We start from the raw sequence: 18051 nt of genomic DNA, 5'->3' as shown, positions 1-18051 counted from the left end.
AACTTGTGTATCCTGAAGTTAGCAAATTAACACTTTTTGTTTTTTTATCATTAATAAATATTCTGTATGCATATGTCCAAATAGTAGTGATGGTTCAAGTATTAAATCTATAATTAAGTTTTTACATTGCTATCTGTTATCTTTTCCTCATTTTTCAATTTTTTTTCAGCCAAGTTAACCTTACCTAGCTCGCAATACAGTACTAACGAACTATATACAGCATTTTAACAATTCGTATATACATGTACAAACTAAGTATACAATTAACTACAATGTATGTTACAGTATTGTTATTTATTTACTTTCAAAGCAAAATTGCAAATTAAATTATGAATTTTCTGCACCGAGTTCTGTGTCGTCTTCTAATTGGAGTTAAAGTTATCAGGTAGGTGTACGAATACCATATGTTCTTTTTCTATACAAAATTCGATAATATTTAAAAATTCCCATTAATAAAATGCTTTTATTTTAGTATCTGCTGCTTCTACATCGACGACCTACTTATACTGTAAATGTCATTTTACGTCGCAAAATTTGTACGAGCTGACAATACGTAAATGAAACATTTACGCCTCAAATATTAAGCTTTTAATTCGCTATATCATTATTTACGCTTATAAAGTAACGCTATTATACTAATCCAAATATATACATGAATCGCATATGCAATATGTTAGTGTTAACTTCAAGGCGTATTTTATCGATCAGCATTGTCAATCTGCGTAATGGTTTCTTTTTATTGTTTCGAAAAAGGAAAACATATATCCATCATGTACATATACTCTGTATAATTGGCCAGCAAAGTTGAGACAGCCAAATCGTTGTATCTTATTAAAATAATTGTAAACTTGTACATTTCATAACAAACACATTGATTCGTCGAAATCGGACTAATAGGAATCGGTGTTATGGAACAACGACCAATCATGTGACGTGTATCTGACCACAGTGCTGTCGTCTATCTTTTGTAGAACCAAACTGCGTTTCTGTACAAACGCTACTGACATCAGTTCATACCGTCAACGGCGAAGCAGATTTTGCAAGAAGTGATTCTGTCCGAAAACTGTTGAATATTAGGTGCGTTTAACTGTTCCTTGCAATTGAATAAGTATAAAACATATTAACTTCGATATTACCTTGTACCAGTTACTAATAATTTCATTTATTTTAAAGAAAAGTGTAATAGTTCTCGCAGTGTACAGTATTCGTATGCATATCGGTGTTACATGCACGCTATCCACCATTTTGTTTATTGTGTCCACTTTTGGAGGGAAACTACAACATATTTTATACTGACATTAATTCACCATAAATTCGTCGATTCAGTGCATTTTTGAACACGTGCGCGTTTAATTTAAAAACTGCAATATTCCTCTACTCATATGTCGAAACTGTGATTTATTTATCTTTCCTGTAACTATCACTTTAAAGTTGATGTCCTTATAGAAATGTGATAATGGATTTTTATAGATATGGCGCGTACCAAGCAAACTGCTCGTAAATCAACGGGAGGTAAAGCTCCCAGGAAACAACTCGCGACGAAAGCTGCGCGTAAAAGCGCACCTTCTACCGGTGGTGTAAAAAAACCCCATCGTTACAGGTAAAAATATCTCGATTGCTTTGACATATAATATTGTGACCCAACACTGGGTGAAGTATTCGTGGAATTCTAATGATTTTACTTATATTTTAGGCCTGGTACGGTAGCGCTCAGAGAAATCCGAAGATATCAGAAGTCTACTGAATTGCTGATCAGAAAGTTACCATTCCAGCGTTTAGTTCGTGAAATTGCACAAGATTTCAAGACTGACTTGCGTTTCCAGAGTGCTGCTATCGGAGCTCTCCAAGAAGCTTCGGAAGCTTACTTGGTTGGGCTGTTTGAAGATACCAATTTGTGCGCTATCCATGCCAAGCGTGTGACAATCATGCCTAAAGATATACAGCTCGCGAGACGAATTCGTGGCGAACGTGCTTAAACATTTTCATTACCCGAAATCCTTAAATATTTCTGTAATCGAATTCATTTTTTGTTGTCACATTCGTGGATACTTTTCATCGCTATTAAATTCAATGCAATCGCGTCGTTTTCATGAATCATTATTGCAATTGACACTGCCAAGTCTTTTGGAGGATAAGATGCAGGAGACAAAGTATATCTAATAATTATATTGAGTAGGATAGTCGAATATGTTTATGATTTATTGCTAGGAGAATATAAAGAAGGCACAAAGTGAAATATGTAGTTCATAGCCAGGTAGTAAAAACACTTTGGATAATTAATATTTCATCTTCGTGTATTACTGTAAGTGAAATGGATGACGGAAGCAGTTCAGCATGTAGAGATAATATTTTAGCAAAAACAGCTTGTTATACTCACCATTTAGTTTCTTCTGCAAGTAACCCCTGTTACCGAAAGGACTTGTTTTACAATATATTGAATCTTTACTGTATTGTAGAATAATTTTTGTGTACAAGTAGATGTATTTAATGATGTAACACTTTATGATATTAGCTGTAGTAAATGGATACGTTATCAAATTATGTACTAAGAATACTTACGTTATAGACTTACGTTATTAGTTGTATTTACATTATCGAAGTATCGAAATTTGTTTGCATTTACACCTCAGCTCTCAGCTCATTCAAATTAAGAAATCTGTGACCATGAAATTATACGTCATTCTCGATTAATGTATCATTACTTTAACACCTAACGATAAGTGTAACGAATAATTCACAATAACGTTAAATTAATGTGTAAAAGTTTTTAATAAATATAACTTCAATTGTCTCCTTAGCAGAAACTGCTCCTGGTCTCTTAAATATTTAAAAAAAGAAAATTGGAATTAAAACACCAGGCATTTTAGCTTGTATTACAATTTTATTTCTTAACTAAGTATTCATTATCAGGGTAAAAATCCCGTACGGAACAATAAATATTGAAGGTAATAATAAATTCTTATAATCAATTATTATTCAGTTATTTTCTATTGCAAGTAGTTCATTGAATAATGTTATTCTTGGAATCGCATTAATTACGTATTTTGAAATCCTGGAAATTCACTTAGTCATATAACTGGCATAGAAATAGGAACGGATAGTTTACTAATGTAAAGTGTTACTTTGTATCACAAATGCGTATGTATGTATTTACATCACTGATAACAATCTGCTTACAACTGCATACCATACATGTCTATAGAACCTGTTTCGAGTTGTAATTCAAATTAAGTCGCAATTTTTAAATTACTCATACGCCTAAACAATTTTCGTATTGCGTTATTTACGTTACAAAAATTTCACTTATAAACACACGTGTGTAATATTTATACATGTGTACGCTCGAAACAGACAATGGCGTCTCCTTTTTTCCAAACGAAAAGCACGATAGAATAATTTCTCCTGGAAACGGTAGAAGTTCATAGGAAATTCAAATCATACTTTCGACAAAGATCGCTGAAAAAATCCGCTATTTCGTTAGACACGGAAAATTTAAGATGGCATGTACTTTGTGGCGCGCGCTCTATGGCTCAAGTATATTTTCTGGAACTTTCCACGAAATGATCGATTTCATTGCAGATAAAATTGCACAAAATCGTCGTGTCGTTTCTCCGTGTACAGAGTAGCAAGAAAATATAAAAGCCAGCATTAATTACAGTAGAAATTGCCATCGATATCCTTCGATTCCGATCGTAAATGGTTCCCTTATTTACTCGTTATCGATCGAAGCATTTTCGACAACAATGGAAAGGCAATTGCTGCAAGTAAAACGAGGTTGCCGAGAGAGTAGTATCATGTATATTACAATTGACAGGGTTCTTCTCAGCTTGACTTCTAGGCGTAGGAGGCTGAACCAATCGCGTGTCCCACGCTGCGAGTTCAGGCTGCTATCTCGACATCCGATTGGATGCACCGCACCGCGGGCTTACGTGCCTCTCGCGATTTAATTTCTAGGGGGTAGGGACAAGGGAGTCGTGACTTCGGAGAGCGTCCACTGCCATCGAAGTACAAGGAAACGGATAGTACTGGCTCTCGTTTGTCGTGAAATTTTTCCCTCGAGAGGTACGTAAATCCGTTGAAATTGGACGTCATCCTCGGTCACGTGTAATTACCAGTGTTCACGGATACGGGGCGAATGTGGGTGTGCGTCGAGGAAAATGAAAAGTGCTGGAAAATTCGAGTTTTCACGTCGGAACGCAACGTACTGTCGTGTTGCCTCCATTTTGCAATTGACGTTCGCGGAGGGAATCGTTTACGGGCCTCTCTCGTGGCTGGACGCTTGCCGCTTCTCTCGCGACGTGTGTCATTCGTTCGGATCTGTCTGTCGATCGATGATATCGCCGATAAAAGAACGATCCAGGGATATAAGAACCGTGCGAATTAGAATGATGGATTTTTCGTGTCAGCACGGCTTTTTTTTTTCGCGTCGATGCAGGAGGAACGAAAGTTTGTGCATTGCGCAATGCGCAGCGTTCCTCGGTGCGCGTTCCTCCGTACGAACAGGAACGGACTGTACCCCCACCCCTGTATCCCCACCTCTTTTCATCCCTACTCCAGCTGCTGTTTCGTTTACACTCCACATATCGAAGCATGTTCTTCAAAATAAGATTCCCGCGTTTCGTGAATCGATCGTTTGCGTTTATTTATTGGTTTAGTTTAGTAATGTAATAGAATGAAAAGTATAGAAACGAAAAACGGGCAACTATCAGACCATAGTGAATCTGTTTATGTTATTTCTGTTGGTATTTTGTAAAACTGTCGAGTCCATTTTAAAAAAACGTCCCCAAACGCTTTTACACACTTCAGGTGTATTCAATGAATTATTGTTGATATTAACTTTTGAAAATACTTCTCACTAATTGTGTTCGCATTGTTTCAGTTTAAACTATGGCACGTACCAAGCAAACTGCACGTAAATCAACTGGAGGTAAAGCACCTCGTAAACAGCTTGCCACAAAGGCGGCACGTAAGAGTGCACCTTCTACCGGTGGTGTGAAAAAACCACATCGATATAGGTGAGTTATTTATGAAACATAGATTGCATAGAACAGGGCTGATGTACTTTTTTTTCCATTGGGAGCTGTACAATTTCCATTATTATACTTGTTATAAGAACAAGATAAAGATGTTGCGGTCAAATAGGTGTGGAGGGTATAGCTCTCCTATATTGAGCAGGCAAGTGGGTGAAGGAACTGTACTTGACCCATGGGTTGCCAGTTCATCAGCCCTGGCATAGAACATTGCAAATACAGTATCATTTAACGGTAAAATTCATGAAACATATTTGGTATCTTTAGGCCTGGTACTGTGGCTCTTCGAGAAATCAGAAGATATCAGAAGTCGACCGAGTTGCTGATCAGAAAGTTACCCTTCCAGCGACTGGTTCGTGAAATTGCACAGGATTTCAAGACCGACTTGCGTTTCCAAAGTGCTGCGATTGGGGCCTTACAGGAAGCATCCGAAGCATACTTGGTCGGTCTGTTTGAAGATACCAACTTGTGCGCCATCCATGCCAAGCGTGTAACAATCATGCCCAAGGATATCCAGCTGGCCCGGCGAATCCGTGGCGAGCGTGCTTAAATAATATGTAACTCCCGTACATACCATTTACTACTACTATTATTATTATTAATTATTATCATTCATAACAATCCTGGATTGAGCATTTTCATTCCAGACTACGTATTATGTTGTACTCTAGAAAAGTGTACAAGTTCATCCTTTACAACAGGTACATAGAACTTGAAGCTCTTATAGATCAATGTTATGAACTACTTTTGGTACATTGGTAGTTTTTGCTTTTGCAAAAAGAAAAAAAAGTCGGTTACAAAAGGTAATTCTTTTATCTCTTCGTTTAATTTATACGTTCTAATATTCTACACTATGTCTACAAAGTAAAAGTACGTGGTAAAGATAAAAAGTGAAACAGACGCATAAAAATAATCTTGATGGAAGACAAGAAAAATCTTCTGCAAGTACTGTTAAGAATAAAAAAAAAGGGCAACTTAAGTTTCTCATAGAGACCAAGTTTTATTTGACATTATTACAACACATAATACCATCATTATCATTATTGGTACAATACATAGCAAAACTATGCATTAGAAAGTAAGACAGTTTCTTTATAGAGATCCAATGTAGTGTTTAATATGCTAGAATTCTGGTTGTATGAACATTACATAAGATGTTTCAATCAGCCAAGTACTCATTGTTCGTGTAAAGATAAACGTTTCATAAATAAATCTTCAAAATAAGATTAACTTACCTTTTTCTCTTATAGGTAAAATTCTTCTTTCCATGCGTTAGTCTGTAGTATGAACTTCAAGGATTTCAATACAAGTAACTTGAAGGCTGTTTATAATATCTTTATTTTACAAATATTTGAATTTACTTTTACAAATTTTATGTTACAAATAATCAGCAAATTGCTATTATTTGGATTTTAGCATCGTTCAAAAATCCAGTTCACGATCAGTTTGGTATTAACGATACGACTGCAGCTTCGTGTGAGTAACTTTTATTTTTATACATTAAGCGAACTCTAGTAAGAATCGATTATTTTCTTATTAGGTAATACATTTTAATTAACAGTGTTAATATGTTTCCTATTTTGTATAAATACTTAGAGATCTGAAGCTATTTAAAATTATGCGAGTGGCGTAGAAGCACACAGTTTATGTTAAAATATATAGTTCAAGTAACTTTTACACATGTTCCGAAGTATAAAATTGAATTGCTTCACGACGCAGAAGAAAATTCGTTTGTTATTAAAAATAGACATGTACCTAACTTACTCTCTAAAAGCTGAATTTGCACTAGACGTTACAACATATTGTTTCTAAATCGTGGCAAAACGGTTAATTGTGCTAGAACTATATACTAAAATAAGGGCTCACAAATTCATTAATGTAATATCATTTGTGAATATCTACAGAACGATAACGTAAATCCACTACGTGTCTACAATTATCACGTTATCAATTTTATACTTACAAATTAAATATTTACAAAATCCGTTCGCACCGTTGCCAGGCATACTTGTAAATCGCGACGAAAGTAAACAATGAGTAATTTCTAAAACTTGTTTTTTTTTCACGCAACGGTAATTAAATAATTATTAGAGATAAATAATAAATATTGCGATAAAAGTACTAACTTTCATTCTACCATAAATTCGAAATAAATTATTAACTGAGATTGAATAAAACTTAAACGAATTAATGGGCATAAAAGAGCGACGCGCATGAAGTAAATATGTATTGTTGGAATACTATTCGTTGTTTATAATCGAATGTGGTTGCTGTTGCCAGAGGCAAAGCCTCGTACCTGCCGTCTAGTCCTAATTAAAAAAACCGAATATACTTTCGTTACCATCTTATCACTGACAGGTGTGGTTTATGATAGTGTTGAATACATATTAAATTTGACCAGCGTTTCCCAATCGTTGTCAGAATGTTTACTTGCACGCAGTCCACTGTTTTTTTTTTTAACGATATGCATATACGCAGTTGTCTAAAATGTTTGCCGTCCCGGTTGTTACGTTGTCTAATGGTTTAAAGTTTAGACTGTACACACCAGTAGCGTTGAAACCACAGTAGAAGATTGAGAAATGCTGTACATGTTTATGGATCGTGCATAGACTGTACATAATGCATGCTGGGACGGGCAAAAGAACGCTTGAAGATTTGCAATTCATAATACTTTGCTTCTTCAAGGTAAATCTTATTTGCATTAAACAATTAATATTAAATACATGATCCACGCGAAAGTGTGTCAAAATACGAGTTCTATATTGTGATTTCGATTACGTTCAAGCAGTCTGATACCACAAATATCGTAGTAAGATTTATTGTATACACTGAGTGAACATTAGTCACAGAAGATATAAAAGTGACATATACATTTCATGCAGGGAGAATATTATAAATTGCAGCAACTGACGTTGCATTGAATGTTGATCCCGTTGATGCTATGTATGATTTGATTTTTAATAGCATATTACTATCAGAACTCGCGAATTAATGTACAGGTGAGAATCTACCGAGGCAAATCAATTTGAAGCACGAGAGATCGACATTCACTGGTCAAACATAGATTGAGCCATAATTTCTTTTAAAAATAATTGAGATATATTCAAGCTATCAGTACTGTTAAGACATTTTTGTGAATGATAACCACTGGTATTACTCGAATATCTTAATATATGTGTATATAAGCTTAATATCAAATTATGCATCTATTAATGCCATTACACAAGCCATTACTCTGAATATGCATATGATAATGTTATTTACAAATGTGTACACTTTACATTACTCTCTATTTAGATTTCCTAATTTGTTACTGAGTTCGTTATACCTAAAATTATGAACTTTTAGTATATCATAGTACCTTGCTGGCTCAATCTAATATTCACAAAAGCTTTTCACAGTAACATAACCATATTAAATTATATGTGAACGGTAAAACATATTTTGTAAAAAACGTTACTTCGATTTTGATAAAGTTAGGTAACTGCAGTTACTTGACTTAAACTGTAAAATACAGTAAGCCTTCGGAAAAAATAATAATAATTAACTTAACGAACAAATGGAACGGTCGACAAAACATTAATCTATGTCAAAAGTCTCAATAATTCTTTCCAACGAAATCATCGATAACTGTACTTGTGAAGAATTCAATAATTTAACCGAGGAACATGAAAATAAATATGTTCATTAGTAAAAGTACTAATTATTAGATAGTATATCAAATAGATTAGTGAAATCTAAAGTGTTTGAAACTTCGTTTCCGTGATTTCTTCAATTATTAAGACCTTATCAGACACTATGAAACTAAGAGCAACATTTTTATATCACAAAGAAAAATTGGGTAGTTAAATGCAATTCTATTTACCTACACCTATATGACAATGCAGTAATCGAAGAAGTACGACTATGAAAGTATTAAGAGACATCGAAGAGAGATATTAAAGAAATTAATATAAAATCTGGAAACTTTAACTTATTTTCTATTGTGGTACCGATTAATTTTGATCGCTTTATCTCAGGGTTGTATTAACAAACAAGGACGCAAACACGCCTTATATACTTCGGACAATATAAAAATTAGGATGCACTGCCTAAATTAATAGCGCAAGCGATAAGACGTCTATACAGAATGCAATGCAGTCTTATTAAATATTTTGAACTTTCAGAGACTAAAACGCCTAATGAAATGGGATCGCGAGGAGCCATTAATTATCCACAAATTCATATTTTTAACATCCACAGGAAGCACTACATACGTGAAAGAGGATAAACATGGAACTAAATAAGTACAATTCATTTAGCAATTATCATGTATCACGGTATACACAAATTTATCAAGAACCCCTTCACTGAAGGGATTCATTGTACGAAAAATCATTTATCAATTCCTTGAGCAATTGATTCTTAATAATTCATTTCAAAAAAAAGAAACATTAAAACCCGACTGTTGATACATGATATTCATTTACCACTAGTACACGCAGTGCACACGGATAATGGAACAATGATGTAATGTTTCAATATTATAATGTTGCTCTAATGTTACCTGTAGAGATCACGGACGGTTTGATCCTCTCGAGATGGATTTTGACAGGTGTTTAGCTTGTTCTCCAATGCCTGCATTTATTAAACAACCAGTGTTAATTTATCATCATTTTATGGATTAAGCTATTGTTTATTGGTCGATACTTGTATGCTTTGAACAGAAGCTAGATGCAAAATCTACATTTTGATGTTACCACTTACACGTAGGACAATTAGGCAGGATAGAGGGAAGCACAGTGTGTTCAAAACAAAAGAACGAAATATAAAGCAAAAAAGAATTCAAATAAAGACCTGTGTCATAAGAATGTGGAAAATAATTTAGCGGTGAGGTATGATGGAGGCTTGGTCAGCACTTGGTCGGTCTAGGTTGTTGTCGTATACATTGTGTAGGTGTATGAGCCTGGACGGATGGTAAATCAGTAGGTGTAGCAGACATTGTTTTTTTCCCACCCGGACAAGTGCACTTTACCCTCCTACACTCCATGCAGACCCACCTGTCAAGCTACCAAAACACCGGCTACATCACGCTACCAATATATTGTAGACTAATATATAATACTTTTCATGTACTATCAATGTATGTGTATCCAAGGGTCAAAAGTAATTGAAAATAATCATGGTAGAAGGAGAAAACAAAATTCGTGCCAAGTGCTACAGTTGCCTAGTACCAAGAATACTGTTTACGGCAACTGAAAGAAACTTTGAAAATTTACAGGTACACAAGCCATGCTCCAAGCTATCTTTCACTTATGTACAAATTTACTGAACGTGTATAAAATCAACGACAATACGAAATAAAAGGGATACTTACTCCGACTTTCCTCATCAGGTCACCAATCATATTCATCGCTAATATTCTTGTGCACGGTGTCAACGGTGGATTCACGTTATTATTGTTATTGTTGTTCCCAGTTACACCCCCTACCACTCTGTTTCCAACTAATTGCAAACAGGAGAAAACACAACATTACTACTGGCTGTATAGTAGTAAAATATCAGACTTAGAAAAAATCAAGCTACTTAACTGTGTGATACTTTCGTATAAATAAATAATAAAAAAAAATAGTTACATGCAAGTCAGATGCATAATATAATTTTGAGAAACTAAAATAAAGAACCAGTTTGTTAAAATAATTTTTATTTCGTTATTGACAATATCATATATGTATATATATACGTGTATATACAGACAGTGAAAGATAGAATTCATTAAAGCACACAGAAGTATGTTAATGAAGCGTGAAAGTCAGATCGAGCAATTAGTCTTTGAAACTATTTATTACTGAAGAAAAAACTTCAGGTAACATACAAAAAAAAATATAAATTATAGTTAGATAAGGCAATGAAAACCAAACTTTACACCTATTTATTGCTCACGATTGTGTTTCGTTTGGGTAAACATTAGTAGCTTTCTCGTTGATCGTTGATTTTGATAATATTAAAAATCATCTTTTAGGTCCAAAGCAGAACATGCGTTTAGTTTTACGAAATGTGTTATGTATCTTACTTTTTAGTGGCGAAGTTGTATTACTTGGAGGTATGGATTGTTGTACTATTGGGGTAGTAGATGATACATGGGTTTCCAATTCAACTTGTAGCTTATTACTATCAACATGGTTACAAACTCTGTCGGCAGATTTATCATTATCTGGTTGATGCCTTTCTTGAACTTGAATCTCTTGCTTTAAGTCTGTAACAAGATGTACTATTAGAATCGTGTTATTCATTAATTTCTCAAATCACGACAATCATTTTCATTTCACCTCGAATTTCATCCATTAATCTCTGTACTAGAACTTTTAGACCTTCTTTTTCATCAAGTTCAGATTCCAGTAAAGCATTTTTCTCGATAGCTGAATTAAGTTTAGCTTCTATCTCCTCCTCTGTTACCCTATTTATCCTACAAAATTAAGTACGTGTTAATATTTCATTTTTCTTATGTCTCTGTGAGTTTGTCTATGTCAAAGATGCAAATATTCAAGTACTACCTGTGAGCTCTTTCTAAGTCATCATTTTTTTGTTCTAACTCCCTTATATACTTTAATAAATGATCGTGTTGTGCTTGTAAATCTTGAGCCTTTCCTTGAAACATTGCACAATCCGTTGTTTGCTGGTCTAATCTTGTTCTCAGCTGTTCCACTTCAGTGGCGAGTCTTGTATTTCGTTGCCTTAGATCTCTATTAGTTTTCTCTGCTTGCTCCAATGATGCTTCCAACTCTTTCTCTAACAATTGTGAATTTTCTTGAAACTCTTCCAATTCCCTTTCTGTATCTTCTTTCCTATAATTATAGGATAAAAGCTTCTATCTTCCAAAAAAGATTCTAATACAAAGTTTTCCAAAGTACTTAATGCTAATGTGTTCACGGTAACTTGTTCACTAAAGGCTCAACACCAGCCAATTTACCTTCTGTGTATTTGATGAGCAAGATCCATCCAATATCGAACTTCATCATCCTTGGACACAAAATGTGGAGGATCAATGTCCATCATTTTGCAGATATTTCTAACTCTATTGTTCAAGTTTTCAAGCTGCTGTATCAAATACAAATCACAATTACAATGTGATCTATTTTACCAATGATACATAGGCATCCTGAAAGCAAATCGAATGTGTATGTTCGCGAGATTCTGTACTGCTTGTTAATGTATTTCAATACAACAAATAGATTCTGCAAGTCCAATACAAAATTTCCGTGGAGTACGACTTTTATCATATACGTTGCGGAGAAAGTTTCAGTGCATCGATTAACCAAAAAAGTATTTGAAAAAAAAGAAAGAAAAATGTAATTACTTCGTGTACCGTATAAATTCATGGAAGAGTCGAACCAACCGTTGCTCTAACCTACTCCGCGGTAATGATACACTGATCAATAGTATAGGGTCAACGAAGGAATTAACGTGTTGTGAAATTTTCAGGGTAAGCAAAATCGTGAATGATACACTACTGTTACGCGTAGTGGGAACAAAATTGAACCTGATGTGTGAAAATATCGACGAAGCAACGGACTTACGTGGATCGTTGAAGAGCACACGCGAGGAAGCGACAAACGGTCCAGCATCAATTTTTCAGCCTCGGATCGAACCGAAACGAGACAGTGTCGCGTTTATCGGTGGGAATGCTGAATGAAACGATGCAAAAGCTCGTGTGGGCGCATCAAGTCCGAATCGTCTCAAAGATACATATAAATACGGAAGACCTTGGGAAATCGCTAGCAGGTGAAACGTAAAGCGAGTGTCGCGTGCGACACAAATGTCATTACCGTAGAATTATGAGTCACTGCTCAGTCGGGATGGTAAGGTAGAGAAAAAAAGAAGTGAGAAATCTACTCCCGTAGATTCCGCGTTTTGTCTATGGCAAGGATCAGCTTGGAACCATTCGTTCGATCAGTAATCGGCCGATCGTAAACCGTACACGCGCAATCGATTAACATTCGATGTTTCTCTTTCAATACAGAAACTCGAATGAAAGACCCGCGCCTGTTTGCCGATTGCAAAATGGCAGATACAAATAAACCGTATCTCTCTCTCTCCTACTCTTTCTTTCTTTCTCTCTGTATTCGATCACTGTGCTACGGCGTAGTAAGGTGGCGTTCAAGAACCAACTGGTTACCCGCGTATCATACTGAATGTGCTGTGAAAGGAATGTTCGGAAACTTTACAATATTTTAGAGTAAATATATTTATCGTGTGATCAATTTTCTTATAAACTGTGGGTTGGTTAAGGTAAAACGTCAAACGTCTTCCTCCGAATGGCCATTGGATTTGGCTGTAATTATTGTAGTTATCATACTTAATAACTACCGAAGACTAGTTGGCGCGGAATATTAGTATTTCTTAACAATTTTTATCTTAAAAGGTGCGCGGACAGATGCGTGAAAATTGAACGCACTGGAAACTTGAGCGCGCCAAAAATGTTTTCTCGATTAATTTATTATATCTAACAACGTAATTGTTGTAATAATAACCTTTCTGGGGGATACTGTTAAACAATCTGTCAGCTGTTTTATAATGCAAATTGTTATTGTTTATAACAAATACGAATCGAGATACACAGAAACTTGTAAGGTATCGATTGTTTAGTGAAATGTTACATGTAATTACTTTTACTTTATTGCAAACTATTTATGGTAATTGTTAACTAAATATTATTTAATTTAAATCTGTCTTGTTAGAGTTTTATGCGACAAATTCGTCAAAATTAGTCGAAAATGGGAATTGTTCGATCGACGGTTAACTGTTTTTATCCTTGACAATAACTGTTACAGCTTTTGGAATAGAATTTTTGGTACCCAACACAAAACTTGTTTCTGCGTTGAAAGAGAATAAAGTACAATACTTTATTTAAATATTTAATACAAAATGTAAAACATATAAACATAAACGTACGTATAAACTAGATACGATATACGTAATGTAAGCCATACATGATAAATAAATATGTACATACATCTCACAGACACGGGGTCTCTTACGTAAGCTCTGGGGTTCTATGACCCCATCTTCTCACCATACGGGGTCTCTTACGTATGTCCGGGGGTTCTATGACCCCACTTATGTCACTTGCTCATAGGATTGTATAATTGCTTCACGATTTTTTCAATAATAAACAGTTCAATGATATATATGCATTGTTTATTAAACCTGTCATTGTCTCTACTTATATTTACCATCAAGAAATGGTCGCAAGTTCGGAGTTCATAATATATCGCCCGCTCTGACGAAAACCTCTTCGAGCATCCTGTCATCCTAATACATAGCAGGGAAACATGAATCCGTTTTCAAAGTAGGTGGCACGTATAATACTATCTCTGTCCTTGTCGCACATATCGTCGCTCCTTGTCTTACACATTACAGGCATTGGAGAGAAGATAACACTTGTTGAAATTGTTAATAACTACTTAATAACAAACGATTCGTGTTCCAAAGTGTTACATCAAGATTGCCAGAGACCCATACTAGATTTCCTGACTACATAGAACCACCAATTGTGATGTTAAAGTAGGAAAATAATGAATAATACGGGCGACTGTCGAATAGCGCGACGTGACTGAGATCAACGTAACAACAAATTGTTCATAACAAATTAATTCAACCTCAAAACTGTTCGAAAGAGGTATGGGAAATTAGCTAAAGGTTCATTCTACATTCCTCGACTGCAAAAGTATACTAAATGTGCACCTTAGATTACTAAATTAATGAATAATGTGGCCAGTGTCCACTTACATTATGCGATCCTTGAACATCAGTTCAGATAATCATTAATAACTTATTAATTCGATGGCAATGTTACCGAAAACTGTGTTCTGAATATTGCGTGGGGTCTGTTTTGTGTTCTTCAGTTGCAAATAGTTATGAATTGTTCTTAAATATTGAGATATTAGTACATTTTCTAAAGATAGTTGGGTTATGGAATTTGGCGGGAATTTACTATCTCTGTCGCACTCTATACACCAGCTGTCCTTGTCTACAACTTCCTCGACCTTCTCGGTTATTCTGTATTCCTACTACCAGGAGCTGAAAAATCACCTATTTCCACTGCCAAAGCTTCTGGGCTGAATATTGTCTATCCTTGTCGCACGTTCGGCTTACGTATAGCGCCCTCTCTGTCTAACACCTCTTCGGCCATCCTGTTATCCTAATACGTACCAGGGGATCATGAATCCGTTTACAAAGTAGGTGGCACGTAGATACTATCTCCGTCCTTGTCGCACACATCATCGTTCCTTGTCTTACACATTACAGGCATTGGAGAGAAGATAACACTTGCTGAAATTGTTAATAACTACCTAATAACAAACCATTCGTGTTCCAAATTGTTATATTAAGATTGTTAGAGGCCCATACTAGACTTTCTGAGTACATAGAATCACCAATTGTGACGTATAACTAGGAAAATAATTAATAATACGGGAGACTGTCGAATTGCGTGACGTGATTGAGATCAACGTAGTAAAAAATTGTTCATAACAAACTAATTTAAACACAAAACAGTTCCAAAGGGGTATGGGAAATTAGTTAGGGGTTCATTCTACATTCCTCGATTGCAAATGTATACTAAATGCGTATCTTAGAATAATAAATTAATGATTAATGTGGCCAGTATCCACTTACATTATGCGATCCTTGAACATCAGTTCAGATAATCATTAATAACTTATTAATTCGATGGCAAAGTTACCGAAAACTGGGTTGTGAATATTGCCTGGGGTCTGTTCTATGTTCTTCAGTTGCAAATATTTATGCATTGTTCTTAAATATTGAGATATTTGTAAACTTTCGAACGTTAGTTGGATTATGGAATTTGGCGGGAATTTAGTCTCTCTGTCTCACACTATATACATTCTGTCCTTGTCTACAACTTCTTCGACCTCCTCGGTTATTCTGTATTCCTATTACCAGGAGCAGAAAAATCACCGATTTCCACTGGTAAGGCTTTTGGAGTGAATATTGTCTATCCTTGTCGCACATTCGGAGTTCGTATAACGCCCTCTCTGTCTAATACCTCTTCGGTCATCCTGTTATCCTAATACGTACCAGGGAATCATGAATCCATTTTCAAAGTAGGTGGCACGTGTGATGCTATCTCCGTCCTTGTCGCACACATCGTCGCTCCTTGTCTTACACATTACAGGCATTGGAGAGAAGACAACACTTGCTGAAATTGTTAATAACTACCTAATAACAAACCATTCGTGTTCCAAATTGTCATATCAAGATTGTTAGAGGTCCAGACTAGACTGTTATACTAGATAGAACCACAAATTGTAACGTAAAACTAGGAAAATAATGAATAATACGGGCGACTGTCGAATCGCGTGAGGTTACTGCGATCAACGTAGTAAAAAATTGTTCATAACAAATTAATTCAACCTCAAAACTGTTCGAAAGAGGTATGGGAAATTAGCTAGAGGTTCATTCTACATTCCTCGACTGCAAAAGTATACTAAATGTGCATCTTAGATTACTAAATTAATGAATAATGTGGCCAGTGTCCACTTACATTATGCGATCCTTGAACATCAGTTCAGATAATCATTAATAACTTATTAATTCGATGGCAATGTTACCGAAAACTGTGTTCTGAATATTGCGTGGGGTCTGTTTTGTGTTCTTCAGTTGCAAATAGTTATGAATTGTTCTTAAATATTGAGATATTAGTACATTTTCTAAAGATAGTTGGGTTATGGAATTTGGCGGGAATTTACTATCTCTGTCTCGTACTATAGTTTTCTGTCTTTGTCTACAACCTCCTCGGTCATTCTATGATCCTGATACCTGGGCTCGAAAAACAGCCGATTTTCATTACTAAAGCTTCTCGTCACAAAATTGTCTATCCTTGTCGCACATTCGGAGTTCGTATAGCGCCCTCTCTGTCTAATACCTCTTCGGTCATCCTGTTATCCTAATACGAACCAGGGAATCATGAATCCGTTTTCAAAGTAGGTGGCACGAAGATCCTATCTCCGTCCTTGTCGCACACATCGTCGCTCCTTGTCTTACACATTACAAGCATTGGGGAGAAGTTAACACTTGCTGAAATTGTTAATAACTACTTAATAACAAACAATTCGTGTTCAAAATGATCATATAAAGATTGGTCGAGGCCCATACTAGACCATCTGAGTAGATTGAATCAGTAATAGTGATGTAAAAGTGGAAAAATAATAATTAATCCGGAAGACTGTCGAATTACGTGACGTTGCTGAGATCAACGCATTTAAAAGTAGTTCATAACACATTAATTCAACTTCAAACCCATTCCAAAGGATAATGGGAAATTAGCTAAAGGTTCATTCTATATTCTCCAATCGCAAAAGTACACTAAATGTGCATCTTCAATTAATAACTTGTTGATTAATGTGGTTAATGTCCACTTACATTATGCAGTTCTAGAGAATCGCTTCAGATAATTATTAATACCTAATTAATCCGAAGTTAGAGTTAACGAAAACTGGTATGTGAATATTGCTTAGGGTCTATTCTATGTTCTTCAGTTGCAAATAGTTATGAATTACATTTATACATTGAGATATTTGTAAATTTTCTATGGTTAGTTGGGTTATAGAATTTGGCGGGAAACTGACTATCTCTGTCTCGTACTATATATAATCTATCCTTGTCTAACACCTCCTCGGTTATTCTGTGATCCTAATACCAGGAGCCGAAAAGTCGGTAATTTTCGCTGCTATAGCTTCTGCCCCGGAATATTGTCTATCCTTGTCGCACGTTCGGCACTTGTATACCCCCCTCTCTGTCTAATACCTCTTCGGTTGTCCTGTTATCCTAATACGTACCAGGGGATCATGTATCCGTTTTGAAAGTAGGTGGCACGTATAATATTATTTCCGTCCTTGTCGCACATATCATCGTTCCTTGTCTTACCCATTACAGACATACGAAAACAAACACATCCTCTAAGAAATGTTAGTAATTACCTAATTACGAATAAGCTTCATTCAAAACTGTTATCTAAAGG

The 18051-nt window shown here is 35.4% G+C and overlaps 3 protein-coding genes across 4 annotated transcripts; 2 read left to right on the top strand and 1 right to left on the bottom strand.

Moving 5' to 3' along the window:
• Window positions 1–1002: 1002 nt before the first annotated feature.
• On the top strand, window positions 1003–2411 carry LOC107189972 (histone H3.3). Its single transcript, XM_015578670.1, has 3 exons — window positions 1003–1077; window positions 1471–1600; window positions 1694–2411. Exons 2-3 carry the CDS (start codon window positions 1473–1475, stop codon window positions 1974–1976), a joined length of 411 nt encoding a protein of 136 aa, XP_015434156.1. The 5' UTR covers window positions 1003–1077; window positions 1471–1472; the 3' UTR covers window positions 1977–2411.
• A 1574-nt stretch (window positions 2412–3985) lies between these two features.
• On the top strand, window positions 3986–6254 carry LOC107189973 (histone H3.3). Its single transcript, XM_015578671.1, has 3 exons — window positions 3986–4062; window positions 4880–5015; window positions 5298–6254. Exons 2-3 carry the CDS (start codon window positions 4888–4890, stop codon window positions 5578–5580), a joined length of 411 nt encoding a protein of 136 aa, XP_015434157.1. The 5' UTR covers window positions 3986–4062; window positions 4880–4887; the 3' UTR covers window positions 5581–6254.
• Window positions 6255–7235: 981 nt separating this feature from the next.
• On the bottom strand, window positions 7236–12806 carry LOC107189927 (nuclear distribution protein nudE homolog 1-A). Of its 2 annotated transcripts, none has more exons than XM_015578619.1 (8): window positions 12587–12806; window positions 11980–12168; window positions 11564–11854; window positions 11339–11475; window positions 11083–11265; window positions 10387–10514; window positions 9577–9647; window positions 7236–7339 (listed from the first exon to the last, which is right to left on the bottom strand). In XM_015578619.1, exons 2-8 carry the CDS (start codon window positions 12063–12065, stop codon window positions 7282–7284), a joined length of 954 nt encoding a protein of 317 aa, XP_015434105.1. In that variant the 5' UTR covers window positions 12066–12168; window positions 12587–12806; the 3' UTR covers window positions 7236–7281. The 2 variants fall into 2 exon arrangements, 1 of the variants encoding a protein (XP_015434105.1); XR_001516237.1 differs by lacking the exon at window positions 7236–7339 and adding an exon at window positions 9867–10077 and having other exon boundaries at window positions 9619–9647.
• Between the last annotated feature and the right edge of the window lie 5245 nt (window positions 12807–18051).

Source organism: Dufourea novaeangliae, unplaced genomic scaffold (genome assembly GCF_001272555.1).
Source record: "Dufourea novaeangliae isolate 0120121106 unplaced genomic scaffold, ASM127255v1 scaffold175, whole genome shotgun sequence".
In the NCBI taxonomy this organism is placed as follows: domain Eukaryota; kingdom Metazoa; phylum Arthropoda; class Insecta; order Hymenoptera; family Halictidae; genus Dufourea; species Dufourea novaeangliae.
This window is presented reverse-complemented; position numbering and strand designations above follow the sequence as displayed.

What these genes read in the sequence shown, in the direction of transcription:
- LOC107189973 (XM_015578671.1), top strand. Translation starts at nt 4,888, where the DNA reads ATGGCACGTACCAAGCAAACTGCACGTAAATCAACTGGAGGTAAAGCA. An exon ending in AAAAAACCACATCGATATAG is followed by an intron (nt 5,016 to 5,297) that starts GTGAGTTATTTA and finishes TGGTATCTTTAG; the next exon opens with GCCTGGTACTGTGGCTCTTC.
- LOC107189927 (XM_015578619.1), bottom strand. Translation starts at nt 12,065, where the DNA reads ATGATGGACATTGATCCTCCACATTTTGTGTCCAAGGATGATGAAGTT. An exon ending in GACTTAGAAAGAGCTCACAG is followed by an intron (nt 11,476 to 11,563) that starts GTAGTACTTGAA and finishes TTAATTTTGTAG; the next exon opens with GATAAATAGGGTAACAGAGG. An exon ending in ATTAATGGATGAAATTCGAG is followed by an intron (nt 11,266 to 11,338) that starts GTGAAATGAAAA and finishes ATCTTGTTACAG; the next exon opens with ACTTAAAGCAAGAGATTCAA.
- LOC107189972 (XM_015578670.1), top strand. Translation starts at nt 1,473, where the DNA reads ATGGCGCGTACCAAGCAAACTGCTCGTAAATCAACGGGAGGTAAAGCT. An exon ending in AAAAAACCCCATCGTTACAG is followed by an intron (nt 1,601 to 1,693) that starts GTAAAAATATCT and finishes CTTATATTTTAG; the next exon opens with GCCTGGTACGGTAGCGCTCA.